General features: G+C 37.9%; 1 protein-coding gene across 3 annotated transcripts in view; it reads left to right on the top strand.

Annotated features, from left to right (window-relative positions):
- The window catches only part of PRUNE2 (prune homolog 2 with BCH domain), a 53,636-nt gene that overhangs the window by 11,152 nt on the left and 22,095 nt on the right, over positions 1-20,389 (top strand). For 2 of the 3 annotated variants that reach the window (XM_065661352.1, XM_065661353.1), the window contains exons 3-5: positions 15,891-15,970; positions 16,879-17,079; positions 20,122-20,298. In XM_065661352.1, the coding sequence (XP_065517424.1) occupies positions 15,891-15,970; positions 16,879-17,079; positions 20,122-20,298 (458 nt within the window). Of the gene's footprint in view, positions 1-1,475; positions 1,595-15,890; positions 15,971-16,878; positions 17,080-20,121; positions 20,299-20,389 lie in introns of those variants that run through there. The other variant, XM_065661354.1, reaches the window with a different exon arrangement.

The raw sequence follows: 20,389 nt of genomic DNA on the forward strand, positions 1-20,389 counted from the left end.
ACAACATACGCATTTCATGCATGAACTTTGGGAGCACCATTTTTTGCCTTCTACTTGATTTGGCTGTGAAGTCATGGCAACCATCTTTTTAATCAGTTTTGGGGTGGTACAGTATTTTCCATCACCATCTGGAGGTTGAAAATTAATTAAAACTAAATAACCAGTTTTCCATTGCAGAGCCAGCTGTTAAACAGTAGCAGCAGCCAATATGGTGATGATCCCATTTTTGTAAAAATAGCGTTAATATTTACATGCCAAATACCAAGTACTTTATAAAAGCCTTTTAACAGGAAAAGAGCAACACTTAAGTGACTGAAAAGCAATTTTAAAGGAAAAAAAAACCACAAACCCAACCTACTTATTATTGAAATTTTACTTAAATTGTGAGACTAGGCCCATTGATCTACTTTTTAAAGCTAGAAGACCTGGACTGTGTTAGTACAGTTTAGTACATGAAAAACTCTTCAAAATAGTTTTATGAGCTAATTCATTATATAATTTATTCCAATCAATATGATCAATGCCATGAGATTTCAGCGTTTTGAAACCTACCCCCATTGACACAGGACCTGACTCTGACAACACTGAGCCCCAGTGAGTTTAGTGGGTCCCAGCAGTTTCCTAAATCTCAAAGATGTTTTGTGTCATTTTGAGCATGGAGGATCAAAGCCATGATCCCTGATGTCTGCCATGGTACTAATTTCACAGCTTGATCATTATCATGGTACTAACGACTTTTATTGTGCATAAATCGTTTATAGCTCTTTTTCCTCGATACAGCTTCTGGGTGTCTGAACTTTTTATTTCAAATGTATTAAGGATTGTCCAGTTAAAATAGTGCTTAAAATATCCCTATCATGGGAAATTTTACTGAGATAGCTGTCAGAAATTTTATGTCAGAGAGTGACAGAAGCATCAAGCATCATGTCTGCAGTAGTGTCAGTTTTAGAAATGTATTTTCATGTTGGTGATGATTTTCAGGTTTTTTTGAACACTTGGTGTTGCTCTGTTTTTTATAAAATAGCACCTGGGGACTGATTTCTCAGGAAGTCTGCAATAGATGATGATAACTTTCCCCGTAAGATTATTAATAACATGAAGAATAGGGTGGGAACCGCTGAATTTTTATTTATGCTGTGCTGTAGGTGTGCATGGAGCTGTACTGACAAATGAAAAGGGCTGAGACGGGTTGAATCCATAAGAACTTTTGTCGTGCAGTCTCATCAAAGCTTTCCTCAGGCTCTGAAATGAAACAGCAGGGAGCATTTCAGTACCGGCAGCTGACTTGCTGTATCAAAGTTTTGGCGATGCTGTGACAGGGAATGTAAAACAGCACAATTTTCATGGCCAGAGCACAGCTCTGCATCCATTTAAACTCCCCTTTAAGCAGAGCCGGCTAGCTGCTGGTTCACACAGCTGGCTATTTGGAGGTAGGTGATCACCCTGATTTAGCAGTATCACTAGCCACGTGACAAGAAAATGGTGGAGGATCTGTGTTCCTAGTGAGCTGCTACAGAAACAGGAATGCTGAAGTGCAGCAGTAAAGCATCTTCAGTATTTTCCCGGTAGAAAGGCATCTTCAGATCTTTAGAAGGTAAGCATTTCTTTACTCTCAGAGGCTGTTATGCAGGTTTTCAGGTTAACGATTCTATTGTCACAGTTACTTTAGGTAAAAAAGGGGGAAATGTTAGTCAGCATGATGCAAAGCACCCAGGACATCACTACTGAAAACAGGGCATCTCTGTTTTAATTCTGTTGCAGCTCTTTACGAGAGCTTACATCAGTTCAGTGGAATGTCTTTTGTCTGAGCGAAGGCATGGCATTTGTAATTACAAAACAAAACTTCACTGCACAGTCACCTAGCACGTTATGTTATTTTCAGCTTTTTTTGCCTAGCTCTGAGGATATGGCGGGGGAAAAAAAAGAGTAAACGTTGGGCATTGTCAGTGGATAACTTGTTTGTAAGACTGATTAATTACTGGCATAGAGATTGTTGTTGTAATAGATCTCATAGTGGACTACCTGATAGTGGTGCTGTTTTCAGGGGTTTTGCTATCAACTGAAGCATATGTTTTGTTTTTTTTTTTTTTTTTTTTTTTGCTATGTGCTTTTAAAATGTTGCAGTAAAGAGAACATATAATCTTTGAGGATTAATTGATCAAGGATGCAGCAATAATCTCAGTGCTAAGAGGACTGAAAAATTACTTCAAAAGTTGATTTCTGCAGGCAGTATTCTTGTTTCAATTTAATTATAGGAACTTGATTCAGCTCCATTATTCTTATTTGTCTCTGAAGAAGGTGTGAAAATATTCTGCAATTTTAAGTGCGGTAAGCAAATAGATGATAGTGATGTACAGGAGGTACTGAAAATGCATAGGATGTATAAAAACTAGCTACATAGAGCAACACCGAAAGAGAATATATGCAGGCTTGGTAGGTGTATTTAGCCAGAATCGTTCTAAGTGGGGGGCAGGCAGAGATGTAATTTCTGGACTTCTCTTTATTAACAGTCTTGGGAAGCAGAGCTGTGTTGAGAAAGGGAGGATGCACACAGCTCATGAGGCATTAAGACAATTGGGAGAGGAGGAGGGTAAGACACATACTAATCCTTACCCTGACAGAATAGTTTTTCCAGGTGTGCTGTGTCCCACTGCTGTCACCTATGTCTTCCAGTGCTTCAGTCTTGGGCAAGGGAGGACTAAGGTATGAAATAGCCTTTTTATTCCTGTCTTTGATGAGTCTGGCTGTTATTTGGCCCTACATAAATCTGGACATTATTATAAAAAATTCTGGTAGCTAGAGGCAAGTATAGCTTTTGCATAAGTTCACTATTTAAAAAATTAGGGCCTGCTAAGAGCAGTCTATTGTGGCTTTGTGGCATCTCCGTAGTATTCAGCATTAACAAGAGAGCAGACGTTATTTAACAGCTTGTAATATATCTGTAGGGGAAAAAGAAATAAAAATCAATCTTTAAGCCACAGACTTTGTTCAGGTGAAAGCAGCTCTCAAAACTTACAAAGAAGGTATATATAGGTGAGAATATGATTTTGTCAGCAACTGTGAATACTGATAAAGCTGTTTTTACCACTGTATAGTGTCTTCAGCACTGGAAATACTTCCTATTAGACCCTCTGCAAATACCAGAAAAATACAGTGCTACTGCAACAACAGATGAGACCAATGCAGAGGGGAGGATGCGAGCGACAATCCAGCTGCTCGACAGATAGTTTATGTACTTGTTTTTGCTTTGGACATTAAAAGAAATGGCTTAGCTGTTGTGGGATTTTATTAATTAATTTATTCAGATATTACCAGTTGGTTCTGAACATGTCATATACATTGCAGTCTTCTCTAGAGCCACTGTAACTATGAAAATAGCAGCAGATCAAACTTTTATTTCAGGTTACTGGATGAAAGCTGTGTTCTACAAGAACACCGCTCTCCTTATCAGAAAACACTGTCATCAAACTCTGAAGAGTGATGAGCAGCATCAGGATACACCTTTGCCTGCTTATCTAAAGCGATAGACTGTTATATTTCCCAAGCCGTAATGTGTGAAGAGTGCCATAGGGGATAAGGAGCCCCATTTTCTCATATAGTTCCTGAACATTATTTCTTGAGTCTGGCATTTCTCATTTCTTGTTGCTCTGGCTCTTTCACAGAAACTATTTTTGCTGTGTCTGGCATTATCTTCTCTCCCACGCTTTGGTTGGGTTTTATTTTCCTGCTGCTTCTGTGGCACTTCCAACTCGGTTACAGTGTTCTGTCTCTGAAGCTAACCGATGACTTTCTGTGTCTCCTTAGCACTTACTTTTCAGACCTGCTTACTGCAGAGTGTGACAGCCTTTACTGCTCTGGACACCTCTTGCCAGTGCAAGCAGGTTGCAGGACTGTCTTCTTTGGTAGCAGTTTTAGTGCTTTGGTAAAGCTTATGTGCCTTGATTAAGTGTTTCCTCTGGCTCATAGCTGGGCTTTTCCTGGGTTTTTCCCAAGTTGTAAATCACCCAGTATGGATGGGAATTTTTCACTTAGTAACTTACACCCATAAGGTGTTATAGCCAGGATAGGAAAAATGTAGTTGTTAGTTATTTGAAGGTTTGCTGCAGTCTAAATTATAATAACATTGAACATCAGACATAAATTGTGAAATCATTGTTATATTAGTATGGAAAACATGGAAAGCTGGAAATTTGGCAGTACGCTGTCACAGAAATGAGAAGAAAAGAGAAAGTGAATGAATTCTCAAGATTTAAAGTGCTGAAGAAATGAAAGTTGTTTGAGAAGGGTAAGGAATGCAGTCATAAATAAGACCAGAGAAAAAGGGGAGGAAAAGATATGTCATATAGTATAAAAAAAAAAGTTACCATTTATCTTTTCTTGTCTGTGAGCGTATTATAAATTGTGCAAAGGCTGAACTTGAAATCAGAGTAGAGCTAGATGTTAAAAGAGTTGTTATGATTTGCGTTCTGAAAATCATCCCTAAATACATTTTATCATCCAAGCAAGACAGAATGCACCTGATGTAAGATGTTTTGTTAAAATACTTGATTCTGGCTAGAATACTGTGGTGATCATCATTGTACATACTGGAATTCGTACATGCAGAGAAACAAATCCCTTATCAATGCAAAAAAAATGACAGTATTACAGAAAAGCCAAGTAGAAAACAGGAAATGGCCACTGAGGCTCAGAAGTTAGTATAGTTAGTGGTTATTACGAATGGTTAAGAGCAGTCCGAGGCATTTTAGCATGTCTTCATTTAGAAGCAAATGTGCTTGATAAGGTGTAGATTGTGATAATAGTTGGAGAGGAGTTCTAACAACTCTACTGGAGAATCTCAGTAGGGTGTAAAATGTAAAACTTCCTTTTCTGTTTCCAATCCTGCAACTTCCACCCGTTAACTATTCTCAAAGCCTTAGCGTACTTCCTGAAAGTGCAGATGGCTGCATTGGGTATCAGGTGCATGCTGCTTTTTCAAGTGCTGATCATGTGCCAATTGCATCATTTGGAGCCCCAGGTATTCTGAAGAATGGTCTTGACAGCACAGTATGGCAGGAAAATGGTTACTGTGAGCTGCACATGCTGGAAGAAAGCCTGATTTTAAAGCGAGGAAAACCAAAGCTGAGTTTTCTGAAGGAATAATTAATTGTTCAATGAAAGTAGAAGGTGGGAATCAGGTTCCAGGTCTGTGATTAAGCCAGGCTTTTTAATAAATATTTAAAAATACTGTTTTCAAACAAAATGTATTTTCAGGTTATACTTAAGGATCTTTTACATGAGATTAACTCAAACTTTCTCTGCTGGCATTACCTTATTACAGTGTATTTGTAGTATTTGTTCAGCAGTGGTTGAACAGATTAACAGATAATCTAGATGTTATTTGTAGAATATTAACATTTATTAAGAGCAGAGAGATCAGGTAAGTTTAAACAGGCCTTGTAAATGCTAATACTGCTCTGAATCTACATAGTTCTCTGCCAGACCAACATTTATGGAGGAGCGCCTGTCACACAGACTTCCCAACTTTACATTGTTAGTTCTGGTACTTTTCCATTGGCGCAGTAAAGATTAAAGAGGGTTGAGCTGGGCACATAACAGAGGAAAGCCGCTGCTCTGAGATCAAGACCACATGGTGATATGTGAATGCAATACCGAAAGAGCAATACATGTCAAGTTGCATGCTACGTCTGTCTTAGAATTTGTTAACTCTCTGCTTGCTTTTGCACACAGAATATTGAGTTAAGAGAACATTATTAAAATGCTGATACTAGGAAATGTCTAGCAGGTTCTACACTTAACTGTAAGAGGCATAATTGGAGATAGTGCTATTTCATGGGTACAGTAGGGTAACACTGCCCTAAAGAATTGTCTACTGACTGTGTCCGTGCCATGAAGCTGTTATGAGGTGTGGGGCAGGTCAGCAGGAGACAGCAGCTGTTCGAGTCATACATGTCTTTCTCTTCTGACCCATGTCTGATTTCTTCTGTTTCTGGATGCCAAAGTGAAGCATTATGGGGTCTGACTATGCTAGTCCTTTTCAGTGGCAGCTAGTCATGATTATCAGGAGTGACATATAGATGTTCTAGATCGTTACATTTTCAGAAAAAGATCCTAAGGTTATTAAGCATCGCATATCAGGAATTCAGAACTCATGAATACTCTAAAACTTTAATTTCTCTATTTCTCTTTTATAACAGTGAATAATTCCTTATCTTTAACTTATAAAGCTGTTGTCCAAGGTATGTTAGATAGTGTTTAGAAATGCTGAAGTGATAAGCATCTCTGAAAAGTACCAGAAAGGACTAACTGTTATATATCAAGAGCAGTGTTTGAATACTGCACGGTTATTAATGCTTGGGGGTGCAGAAAGGACAAGATATGGTATTAAATAGTTGTTCATTGGATTGCACCATCTTTCCTGTAGCATCCTATGACCTGCTGGTGATAACCCCCTAGGAAGAAATGTCTGGGCATTCTGGGATCTGCTGCAGGCAGCATCAGCCTGGCTTGCATGCTTGAGACCCCATTTCAACAAGACATCTAGGTTTGAGACTTAAATCCAATTTCCCTCATTCTGTATTGAGATGTCTTTTTACTTCATGTGTCTGAAAGTAACAGATAATAGAAGCATGGAGCCCTTAGTTCCTTACATAAGCCTTTCTCATCTGTGGGCATATGCATAAGGTTGCTGAAATAGCCTAGTGAATCCCAGTATCGCTCATCTATTTACTTAGATTTGTCCCTTCATGGCTCTCTGCATCCGTCTCTGGTTTTGTCTGCTTCTCTTGTGCTGTGTGACACAGGGAGGGAGCTGGCAAGGAGTCAGGACAGAGCCTGTGGCTGCCTAGCAGCAGTGAAAGCAGCAACGTGTGCTTAAGAATAGCAGCTGTTGTTTTTTAATAGTCTTAAACTGGTAAGAGCAGACAGGAGAGTCTACTACTGTGAGTGGCTACCTGGGGATAATTGAGTATGGATTTTAGAAGAGGAACAAGGAAAAAGATGAGTAGATAAACAGGTACTAAACACTGAATTTGATTGGAGACTAGAAAACATTTCCATCAGCAGCGGTTAAAAAAGTCATTCAGTGGCCCAAAGTGAGAATTTTAACCTGTTTTCAGTTAACATACTGAAACGCAAACAAATGCAAAAAATTATTCTTCTGGCCAGAATATGGGTTTTCCTGCAGAAGGAGTATTACCACTTACAAAAATGCCTGACTTTTTCATCCAACTTTGGTGCTGAAAATTAAGTGAAAACTCAGCACATAGAAAACACCAAGTAACAGTATAATCAGTAAAAGAAGCTTTAAATCTGGTGTGAAAACCAAGGAAGTTACGACTTTTACTAATTTTTAGCAATGGTTTACTCTGTGGCTGTCAAGAAAGTGACATGTTTTCCTGTAAAATGGGAATATTAGTGTGTGTTTATCTACTGTGCAGCAGTACGAGAATGATTAGTTAACGCTTGCACAGATGTTTGATTAATAAATCTTTTGGCTCAAACACAGCACCACAGATAATTTTTTTCTGGCTTTTTGGTTTGCATCCAAGAATGGGAATAAAAATCTCATGCTATGCATAGATTCCAGTGCTCAGTCTATAGATTTTTCGTGAACTAATTTGTAATGAAGGAGCTACCAAATAAATAGCAATAGAAACACAGGTAATTTAGAATACTAACATATGGTTGCTAAATGCAGCTCTTGGGAAGTTATAAAATTAATTCATTTTTACAAGTCACCTGTATACTGTATGATTATTTCATACAGCTGTGAGTAAAAAGTAATGACTTTTTTCTAGTCTCAAGATATCCTGGAGTGGATCCTTTCCAAAATGCTGATTTTTTTGGTATGTGGATGCAGTTGAAGCATAGTCTTTAACTGATAGTGACTGAATCCTGCACAGTGCATGTCACTTTGATTTGTTGCGTACTCCACGGCAGTTTAGTGATCATTAATTGTGCTGAACCTAAAAAAATTCACACTGTAGTTTCATGTATCTCTAAATAAACAACTATAGATTTTTTTTTGTTTATTGTCTAGAAGTTTTGAGGCAAAGGACTAGTTTTAGAAGTAATTTTGGTGCTTGCTTTTAGTGGGTGCATTTGCTGATTTGTTTCTTCTTTTAGTGCACAATCAGTTGGGTTTTCTGGGTCAAGTGTTTCTGGCTTATTTTTTTGTTCATTTCTGTATATTTTCATCAAACCTTCTTCAGATTAAAGCCCATATTTTGTCAGGTTTTAATTTTCTGCTTTATATTCCAACATTGTATTTCATGCAGCATCTGCTTTTGAGTATAGACACTATTGATACTGAAGTATGTTGAACAGTTCTCTGACTTTGCTTATAGAATATTTCTACCCATCTTACGTGAATGATAAGCATCAAAATTCGAACAAACACATTCACATTAGGTTAGGATTTGTAATTAGTCCATTAAAATTAAAGGTCTCTGGGGTAACACATCTCAGTTAAGGCATAGCTCATGGAGTCAGTAGCCAGAAGAACCATCCTCTATTTAAAACAAAACACAGAATAATTGTATTCTGTCTTTTCTGAGCATTCCAAGAAAGAGTAATGATTTCAGAAAGTGGATGCTTGCTGTTACTTTAAAACAAGCTATTGTAGCAAGGGCCTGTGAACTTCTAATCTCTAGATTTTTCTCTGAACAGAAATGGAATAGCAATTACAAGCAACAACCTTAGAGCACACATATGTTGCATACAAAAGAAAGGGAAGGATGTTTTATTTGGGTGTAAATGCAAACCAGCAAAACAGTTTCTGTTCTAAAAATGGAATAATGTGTCAGGTGTTTAGTCGTGACCACAGAATGAGTTTCACTATTCTTTCGTATGAGGTGAGGTGAATGTTGGAGTAGCTAGAGAGATGGATGGTAGCAAAACACACCTTGTATGTCAGCTATCTGGTGAGGTATTTTGGCTTTAAATTTATGTAACTTTCTGTAGCACAGAATTGTAAATTGAAGAGGAATATAGCTTTGGGTAAATTCCCATTTGTGGAGTGCCTGAAGATTTGCTTTAGGCTCCACTTCTATGGTGGTGTTACTTCTGAGTGTGGACAAACAGCATTCTCATTTTGTCCAAAAGAGGTTAGACATCTTCCAGGTGGAGCAATGAAAATGCTGTGAGAGCCATCAGTAAGTTGTCACTGTCAGTGGAAAGGCCAGAGATGGGCTTACACAAGGTACTGTGTACTCTAGCCTTGGACTGGCAAAACACTTAGCTGTGCTTAATTTTAAGGGCACCTCCAGATGGGGATGCACTCAGGTCAGTGGACGGGTATTGCTGGATAAATGCCAAAGGCTTTTTCATACCTTCCAAGAAAGATACTGTACGGTCATGTTCAATCCCTGAAGTTCTCGTTTCTCCTTTCCTGGTCTCTGCTTACATAAGGGTGGTGTTACAGGGTGGGAATGGGAGGGGGTTCAAAGCAAAAGTACTTTGTGCTGCCCATGTTCTACAAAAGCAACTCAGAAAGAAACTTGAGTTCCCTTACCTTGTTTTTGTGCCTACATTTTCACAGTTCATGCATTGTTCCTTAAAAACAACTCCGTTTTTCACTGCAAACCAGTTAGACAGTGAGCTATAAGCAGGATTTCTATTTCATCCACATCTAGGGTGTACCTGTGTAATGTGTGGCATTTGAGAATATGAAAACAGCCAGATGTCTAGTCTATGAAATCACATTTTCATTCTACTTCATCTCCCCTCCTCCCATTTAGTTTCCAAAACAAGCATGTATTAATATGAGCTGAGGTGATTTAATTCATGTAATTCCTTTTACTAATCACAATTTGAATCTTTATAAAAGCTTTCAACATCTTGTGAAAATTCACTTCTCTAGGAAAAGTGTTTGGCAACTGTGGGCTCCACTTCAAATTTAACTTTAGCATTTGTGAGTACAGAAGCCTGGAAAATACATATAATTTGAAGTCCAACTGCTGAGCAAGTTGTGGTGGGTTGGAGTGGAGGGATTTGTTTTAGAGAGGTGATGGTCACAGTTGGATGTAATATTGCTGTCATTTACAAGTTGTACGTGTTTATTCAGAGCAACCCATTGGAGAGATTACTTGGTTTAGACTAAATAAATAAATCATTTTAGACTAAATAAATTAACTTCTTGATATGTAATAGTTGCATAGCAGCTTGGGAAACCAGTGATATATCACATATGACACAAGGGTGAGGCAGCATAGCCTATAGGGATTCTGACATACTGTAATGAATATTCAGAGCTGCTCTTTCCAAAATAGCAGAATGCTGCTGTACCTAGAAAAGTCAGGAAGGATAACTTTCATTCTGAGAAATATTGATTTGAAAGGGCACTAAGAATTATTTAAATATTTATTTTTTCTGCCGTAATAAAGTCTGAACCATGAAAGAGCAAGGAAAGGATTTCAGCCGACAGCCTCTCCTCATTTCATTAGAATGTGGTAGCTCTGATCCACCTTTGGGAAACAGGGTTTTTAGCTACTTCTGAGCAAGTACGTAGATCTAACTTATCAAAGCAAATATACACTAACTTGATTCCTCATGCAGCTGATACGTAAATGACTGGTCTGTGTACCACATAAAAGAAGTCATTTATGACACAAAAAGCTTATTTGACCTTGACCTCTGTTCCAAGTGAAAGATCCTTTTTTCTTTATCAATCCAGTAAATCATACCTGATTAGAACAGAGCTTTCTAGAGTAACTTAATTTACTTCTTCAATAAGGAGCATTCACTGGAGGCAAAAAAACTGAAAGTGTTTTCTAATGCTTTTGGCCACATGGCATCAGCTGCACCTCTGTGGAAGGCAAGGAATGGTGCAAGCCAGAATTTTGGTAGTATGTGAAGTAGTCTGTGGAAAAGGAAGAGATGTTAGTTGCACAATTTAAGTTTCTGGAGTCCATTATTAGAGCTCCTGCTAAGTTCTGAGAGCTTGTGCACAGGCTGAAATCAGTCTGCAAGGTGTTGAGCTGTTCAACATAGCATGCTCTCAAAATCCATCAGAAAATGGGGAGCTGTGTCTGTAGAAAGCAAACTTCATCTGTATCTTCCTCATTCTCACGGTGATGGGGAGTCTGGAGCCATATGTTGAAGTACAGCATCCCAGGAGCCATGCTCTGTGACCAGCTTCCTAAACCCACCAGGTTTGAAAGGTGCCTGTATTACCCATAAATTTATGACTGAAAAAATACTAAGTATGGCTTTTAAAAAATACAAACTTCCACTGATCATGGAGTATATATGTCTGGCAAGGAATCTTTGATCTGTTTGGGTGAAGCACAGGCAATGTAGAAAAATATGACTAAGTCCAGAGTCAGACTCTCTCCTCTCAGAAAAGCCTGTTGACTGCTGTTTGACAGGAAATAAGAACCTGACACAATAAAAATAATAATTTAAAAAAGTTAAAACCTAATCTCAGCTAAGAAAATTCTGAAAGGAGACACCATCTTTTATGTGATTGAAAGTACAATAGATATTCTTGTGTCATTGACGGTTTTGGTAACTGGGTTTGGACTGTCCTGTTCTAGATCTTTCAGGACAGCAGACTCCTGTTTCCCAAATAAAATATCCCAATATGAACAATATGGATTATTGACATTCAGAATCCTGTGCCATCAAAGTTTCTCAAACAAATTCAGATGCTGTTTACTTGTAATCCTTAAGCAAGCTACTGTCTGTAGCAGTAGCTGTATTTCATCAGAAATTCAAACAAAAGGTTATGAGACACATTTCTCTTTCAATCCCATAGAAATGTACCATTCTTGTAAACGTAACTGTAATATAGAACTCTGGTTTAACTCAACTGCAATGGTCCCACTGAAAGCAAAAAAAACCATTTGAAATTTATGTCATGAAAATGCGGCAGATTATAGAGAAAGCAGCAATGCCTTAATATGCATTAAAAAGAGGGGGAAAAAGAAAGAAATACAAAGAAGCCAAAGGGAGAAAAGCAGGCTGGAGGCAATCCTAGAAATGTCATGACTAAGGATAACTTGGTCCTAGCACTGCAAAAATTTTAGCAACACTCAAAAATCTGAATTAGTTACTTTTTGGAAATTGCTCTTTTCAGATTATAATTGTCACTGTTTCCATAAGGATAGAGCATAGAAAATCCAGTCATGCTCTTATCATGCAGAGAGGATGATTGTCATTCTGCTCAAACATTTTTTACAAGGCTTACCGCAGAGAAGATTGTCTTTTTAATATAGAAGATCTGAAAATTCCCCATCTTCCAGTAGCTTACTCTTCACACAACTTGAAAAAAGAGTATTTCCTTTCAAATAATTTCCTGGATTATTTCTGCAGCCTGTTCAGTAAGGAATTTTGTGTGATAAAGCTGTAAAATATTTTGTAAGTGTGCATATATTTATATGTTGGTATCAAAATCCCGTTATGTCCAGCCAAACTATATACCCCTGGGTACTCATAAGTCATCATCTGACTAGTACTGAGCTGCTTTAATCCTAGAATTTTCCATTGTTTTATATTTGGAAAGGTTCATACAGCCCCAAATATAATCTTAATCTGAATTTAAATAGGGTTAGAAGTATTCATCTTTTCTCCACATTGTTTCCACCACTATGGTTTCTTACCTCAATCTGACTGTTACTTACAGTGCTTCATTGGAATTCAGATCTTTCCTGTTAAATTCAGATTAATAAATTAGACTCCGTTACATATTTTACTATGCATATTTTACTATGAATTTAACAGACACCAACAAAAGCCAGACTCTAATGACTTATTTACATTTTCTAAGCAAATTCTGATGGTATTCTCTGTATCAGTTTTCTGTACAGCTTCTGAACACAGATCATGGTACAGAGCAGAAGAAAAGGAAACAGTACATTCCAGACAATTTGTGCTATTCATTTTATTCAGGAGCAGGATACTTTGATCAAATTTCTTACTGTTCCATTGTGTATCCAAAAAGAAACAATATTTCAAGCCTTACTTGACAGTTATTAAACATATTCCAGAGTTGGCGTGTGTCGTGGTTTAAACAAAGTCAGCCATAAACCACACTGCCAGTCCACTCACTCTGCCCCTTCTTGCCCTCCCCCTAACCCGGAGGGACAGAGAGGAGAATCAAAAAGAATGCAACTCCCACGGGTTGAGATAAGAACAGTTTAGTAACTAAGGTATAACACAAATCACTGCTGCTACCACCAATAATGATAATGATAAAGGAAATAACAAGAGGAAAGAATACAACACCTCAACATCAGCCGACCAATAACTCGCCCCAGCCGAGCACCGACTGATACCTCCTCCAACCCTGCAGTCCCAGCCCTTCCGGATGACTCTCTGTTACATCCTGGGCATGACGTGCTGTGGTATGGAATACCTCTTTGGCTAGCTTGGATCAGGTGTCCTGTCTCTGCTTCCTCCCAGCTTCCCCTCTTCCGTGGCAGAGCATGAGGCTCAGAAAGTCCTTGGTCAGACCAAAATTTGAGCAGCAACTAAAAACATCACTGTTATCAGCGCTGTTGCCAGGCCAAAAAGTCAAAACATGGCGCTGTGCTAGCTACCAAGAAGGAGAAAAATAACTGCCACTGCTGAACCCAGGACAGCATGTTTTGTAGAAATAATTAGGCAGTTAATGTTTTATTTGTGAAATAAAAGCTAATCTTTTATTTGTGAAAGATGTACTCTACAGTATGTGGGGATAAGGCTAGTAAAATTAGCAAGATTAATATGTGTCTGCTTTATTGAGAGACAAGGCCTGGCCTTCAGTTGAGTAGCACAGACATGTTTAACCCTAGCTTTGTGTTGTCTGTATTCTCTATGCTTACAGGGAAAGTGGGACTTCACTAGTTTGCCTGTCTGTATTGGGAATTTGATGGTGTGGGGCTTGAGATAAAGATCTTTTGTAACATTAAGCATAGTGAAGCCTTTGGCTCACTTACGGACAGGTCTACATGTACATATTTATATGTAATCTACATGAAATGAACAAGCATTCACAGAAATTTTACTCTAATATGATGATTGGCCGGAAGAGTCTTGTCTAAACACAGTAAAATAATGAGGGTAGTTCTCATGGGGAAAGCAAGGGTAGGAAGAAACTGCAGGAGCAACAACCAAAGCCTATCCAGATCCATTCAGCTGAATCATTCAGAACAGAGATAGCTGATGCTGTGGCAGGGAAAAGTACCTTATTTGATCTCATCACAGATCTGTTTATCAAAATGTAAAAATTATCTGTTCTTAAGCTTTTACAGGGAAAAAAAAAAGAGGGGGGGAATATTAAAAATACTTTGGAACAGGAATATAGAAAAATTGCTATAATTATTTTGATAAAATAAATGAGTTTTTTGATTCATACATGCTTAGTGCAAATAGTTTGGAAGCTGTCAGGAGTGTCCTGAAAATTGTAGGATGTTTCCTATCTTCACTTGAGCAGTCCTCCCAGCAAGCATTTTTTAAAATACTTGAATAGAAAATAGAAATTAAAATAGTTCAGGTCAATTTGTTTTAAACCACCCTTGATACTATTTCCATACTTAATGCCTTTTACTTGTCTTGTGTAGGTAGGTTAAATGTAATCCCTTAACATCTTCCTTAAAATGGAGTCCAGATAGGATATTTTGCAACATTTTAGTCTTGAAAATTTATGATGTAATTTTTGGTTCTCACTTTTGTTGTCTCTGTACTCTTTCAATGCAGGACATCAGCTGTATCAGTATTAGAAAATGACTGATTTGGGTCAGAATCACGCTAAAGTACAAACGATATAAAAAGATTGAAAAAATACACTCCAGATCTCATTTTGCTATACAGTAACCGAATGTACAGCAATGAAGATACTGCTGTGGAACTCTTAACTTTGGCATGCAGTTTGCAAAGAGTTGCTGAAGCTCCTAGCAATGATGTGTCTGGTTTGCCTGATGACAAAAGACCAGCTTCATTTGTATAGAATAAGAAACATTGCTGTTTGCCAGCCTGTTATTATTTGGTGCTATGTCTTGATTGTATGAAAGTAGCTATGTGTGACCTGTAATTGTAGAATCATAGAACAGTTATGGTTGGAAAGGACCCTAAGATCATCTAGTTCCAACCCCCCTGCCATGGGCAGGGATACCTCACACTAAATCATGCCACCCAAGGCTTAGTCCAGCCTGGCCTTGAATGCTGCCAGGGATGGAACATTCACAGCTTCCCCGGGCAACCCATTCCAGTGTCTCATCACCCTCACAGTAAAGAACTTCCTCCTTATATCCAGTCTAAACTTCCCCTGTTCAAGTTTTAACCCGTTACCCCTTGTCCTATCACTACAGTCCCTAATGAGGAGTCCCTCCCCAGCATCCCTATAGGCCCCCTTCAGGTACTGGAAGGCTGCTATGAGGTCTCCACGCAGCCTTCTCTTCTCCAGGCTGAACAGCCCCAGCTTTCTCAGCCTGTCTTCATACGGGAGGTGCTCCAGTCCCCTGATCATCCTTGTGGCCCTCCTCTGGACTTGTTCCAACAGTTCCATGTCCTTTTTATGTTGAGGACACCAGAACTGCACACAGTATAGTGTGAGGTCTCACGAGAGCAGAGTAGAGGGGCAGGATCACTGCCACTGACCTGCTGGTCACGCTGCTTTTGATGCAGCCCAGGACATGGTTGACTTTCTGGGCTGCGACTGCACACTGCTGGCTCATGTTTCAATATTCTTCAGAGGCTCTACAGATATTTGCATAAATAAGGGGTAGAGAATAGTACAGCAGAAATCACAACAGCTGTGTTTGTTTCCATCTCAATTTGTGGACAGACTTCTGAACTGGCATTGTTGAGGAAAATCTTGGTTCTGTATGAGCTATACACATGGGCTGTACTGGATAACAAGGTCAGCCTGTTCATCTGTCTAAGATTTTGCTTTGTATTTTACCTCTCAGGTTGGTACAAGAAGATGTGGGAATGGACATCCCTTTTGCTGAGGGTGTACTAAGCCCAAGTTCTACAGAGATGAGACCTGGTGAGAGAAGTTCTTACTCATGTTCCCTTACTCCCTTAGCTTTTAACTATACAGTGAGAAAGATGTTTCTGTGCTGATAAAGAATCATTTTGGTGTTAACAAGAAAAAGTATTAGGTTCACTTTATTTTGTCAGGTTTTTCCTTCACTTGAGAAATTATAATTGTAGTGTGCTATTTTCTCTTATGCATTGTTGTCATGATTTGTTTAGCCATTGTGATGTTTAGGTGGCCTGTTATTTATTCTAGATTTGTTGCAGTCTAAGTAAACTAAGTCAGCGTTAGAATACTTCAGACAGAATAGCTTGTAATGTGCCGTGTGATGCAGGGGCAATTGGCAAAGCCATACCTAGCTTTTGTCTTGTTGGAAGACTGTTTTTAAGACTGATTAAGACACTCAGAGGTATTTTTAATTCTGTTACTGTATTGAATTAGATATTTTATAGTTTAGACCGAAGACACGGCTACTTGAAAATCAGCAGTGTTCAAATAGAAAGAAGTGTATAGGAAAACAAATATTTATAGAGGATTTTCACACACATTTTTTTCCAGAAGTCAACAGTGTCTTGCTTCGTAACTCTAATGATTTGTGTATTGCTCTTTTAAGTTCTTAAACATTGTGAGTCACAGCATGTCCAAGGTTTGATTTTCAACTGGTGATTGCAAAAAAGAGAATCTGGATTTCGCGTAATTTAAGAACTGCCAGCTACATCTGCCATTCCTGTAGCTGTTTTTTTTATTTCTCTAAACATTAATGTTGATATTTCTGGGTTATGTTAGGTAATTTTAAATGGCTTGGTGTTACTAAAATTGATCTGTCGCAGAATGTTTGAAGGTGATTCTTAAGTATGTGAGAAATGAATTGTACATGGAGGAGAGATAAAGTTCTTTTTTATCTCCTCTTTCTTCAGAACCTCCCAATTCTCTTGATCTAAACGGTTCTCATCCCAGAAGGATAAAGCTCACTGCTCCAAATATCAATCTGTCTTTGGACCAGAGCGAAGGGTCTATACTTTCTGATGATAATTTGGATACACCGGATGAAATTGACATCAATGTAGATGACCTTGACACTCCTGATGAAGCAGACTCTTTTGAATACACTGGACAAGGTAATGTTCTAGATTGTAAATGCAGACTTCATCTGTTTCTTTCCTTTCTTTCCAGACATGAGATCAGTCTCATGTCTGTCAGGCTATGAATATGGTTAAAACATCTGAAAGTTAATGCTAGGTGTCCAGATATGTTTAGTCTCTGGTGTTTTTTAACCTCTCTTCCCCTGTGTAAAGTAATACATTTCTACTTATGCAGAGTGTAGAAAAACATAGAACAGCTGATCAAATAAAATAAGTAAAGCTACCTAGAGAGACCAAAGTTTTGTCTTTGTCTAGTACCATAGGACTTATCTGAAAACAGTTGGTCAGGAAGGAGAAACCAGTTGCTCTCTGTTCTAGAGAACAATCACAGTGTGGTGAGAGAGGGTTTTTGTTAGTGAGAAACGTCTTTGTCTATTCCTATGTATGACCGGAAAGCTGCAACATGGAAGGTGTGTGCGTAGCATGATAAAACTAGATCTGGTGGTGGAACAACAGAATTCTTCATTCCACCAATTTAAATATGCTTTCTCAGCAGGGCTGGTTGTACAGTGTAGATGCACCCTGAAGTGTGCAATGGATAGTTCAGTCGTCCTTCAATACTAATGATTTTCCCTCATGGGGTGTAGAAGAGTTTTACACTGTCTTACTCACTTAGACTCATGATGTATGAAATAGAGTGTTCACACTCATTCCCTGCTAGTACCTTAAGAACTGTACGAACTGTACTCACTAATAGCATAATGTAAAGATCATAAACTATTTCAGGGGAAAATGAGTTTGATCACTTTGCAGTCTACAGCAGAAAGAAACTTTAAAAATGGATCCATTTAAACCAAATTTTCCCTTGCATTTAAATTCTCTATTGGTACTGAGGTCACTATAATTTAAAAATTCTGTGCTCTTTGGAGCATACAAGAACAGTTGCATCAGTTTAAGTGATATTGCCAAAGAGGCATTACTGTGTATTCAGTCATGCATGAGTATCTCTAATGTCACTTCTCATTAGAAAGCTGATTTCCTTATGGGAAATGCAGAGCATAGGGATGAGTTGCTTGATGGTTAGAATATTTTGTGGCAAAGGTTAAAACTAACACATAGACACACAGAGGAGCAGTGTGCTTGCAGTTTTCAGACTGTTGTGACCACTGTGTGAGAGCAAAAATCTCTGTCTGCAGTGGAACAGGTTGTGCTTTTAAGCCCTCATGTAAATAAATTCAACACCAGTGATTTTGATGGCAGTTGTATGGCAAGCGTTATTTGTTAGCTTTTTTGCTGCTTTCTAAATGTGATGGTTCGTTCAATTACTAAGATTGAACCATTTTCCTCCAACAAGTAAGTCCTAAGAACACAAGGTTCTTGTGGTTTGGTGACATTTTAACAGTTGTGCAGTTTGATTTTAGACATAGTTAATAGGTGAAATTAAGGAGGACCTCCAAGTCCTCCACTTAGATGAGCCAGGTGCAGAGAGCAGAAAAGGAAAAGCATGTTTTATCAAAATAAGCCAGCAATAGAAACTGTCACTACACGTATATGTATGTGCCCATAGGTTCTGTGTGTGTAGATGTATATACACAGTGTACTGTCTTATTCCTGTTTTCATAAATTATTTCGTTTCTTCTGATAAACTCGTGTGTGTTAAGAATCATATTCTTCAATTTGTGTGAGTAGTTTAAGAAACAGCATTAATCAAAGACGCATCTGAAAATAAATCAGTGCATAGAAAAATTTGAGGGCTTCCATGAAACATTGTGTTCTTCTTGTCAAATAAAATAACTTCTCTTAGTTACTTCTGACTCTCACAGATCTCTGTTATTTTCAAATAAGATGTCTGATCAGCTATTTATGTATGCACATGGATTTCATTATATATCTCACTATATTTGTATGTACTGTTACCTCACTATTGACTTACATGATTAAATTCTGCTCTTACTTACGACTACAGAGCCAGAATTATACTTTTAAAAGAACTGTTGATTTTATATATTTACTTCAAATATGTGTAATGCATAAAATGTACGAAATCTTTACTATGAAGATAAATTAATAATATGTACACAGCCACAAGGCAGAGTTGCTTCAGCAAGAATAGTGCAAAAAGCAAATTTTTTTCCCCCACATTAAAAAAAGTATGTTGTAACAATAAGAAGGAAATTAAGTAACTCCACTTTTCATGTTACTTTTTCTGTAACCAGCCATTAAGTCTGAAAAACTGGAATGCAATTCAATTTGTTAAGAGCCATCTTATCAATGTGCAATGAAAATGTAGGTTTCGTTAATTACTTCACAGCTTTTCTGAAAAAAAGAATATCCAGCAGAGAGGCTGTGCTAAGAGACTTCAGAGTCTCTTGTCAGCCATGCAGCTTTTTTATCGTAGTCATTGTATCTGTGGACTACATATACCTATTCTCTCATGTGTTTTGGTATAAGTGGGCCATATTGCGTGGCTGCTCTGTACTTCACATCTGGGAGGGAAATCAGGTTTAAGCTCAACTGAAAGGTCCTGGGGAAGGCAAATACTGTGCTTATTTTGTGATGAGTTAACATTATCTTATGACTGAAGGAGAGAAAGACATGCATTCTTCATGTTTGCTGGTGCCAGATGTGAAGAGATTGGAGGCAAACTGGGAAAAAGTTGAGAATCTGTAGCTCTGTGGTGATTTATTCTGTAGACAAGAAGCATTGCTATGTTCACTTTTACTTCCCTATTTTGCTTTCTAGCATAGTTCTCATGCCTGCCACACAAAGATTTTTAAAGACCTACAGTGCAGTACCTCTAGTGAGCAGCTGATAATTTTTACTAACTGGATGCAAACATCTTGTGGAGGTATTCTGCATGATGATAATTGCTGCTGTTCTTTTTATGTTCATAATAATGAAGAATTTTTAAAAATTGGAAATTTTCATTTGCTGACTGTAATATAACCAAATTCTGTTTATTTGCATCATTGCTGTAAAAGTCCAGTTTATTTCAGTCATTTATTTCAAATGTATATAACAAAGAAAATATTTAGAGCTTTTACAGTAAAATGTAATACATAAATTTTTATTTTTCAGAAGAGCAGACTGCTACTAAGGATGCTTCCCAGGAGGAGTCTGAATCAATTCCAGAGTACACTGCTGAAGAAGAGCGAGAGGATAACAGGTTATGGAGAACAGTGGTTATTGGAGAACAAGAACAAAGAATTGATATGAAAGTGATTGAACCTTACAAAAAGGTCATTTCACATGGAGGTAGGAAAATCCTGAATGCATTATTTAGATTGATGTTAAAAAATAATGCTTTATTGTGTATGATTTATTTCTATTTTAGTTCAGTTATCAT

Source organism: Lathamus discolor, chromosome Z, assembly GCF_037157495.1.
Source record: "Lathamus discolor isolate bLatDis1 chromosome Z, bLatDis1.hap1, whole genome shotgun sequence".
In the NCBI taxonomy this organism is placed as follows: domain Eukaryota; kingdom Metazoa; phylum Chordata; class Aves; order Psittaciformes; family Psittacidae; genus Lathamus; species Lathamus discolor.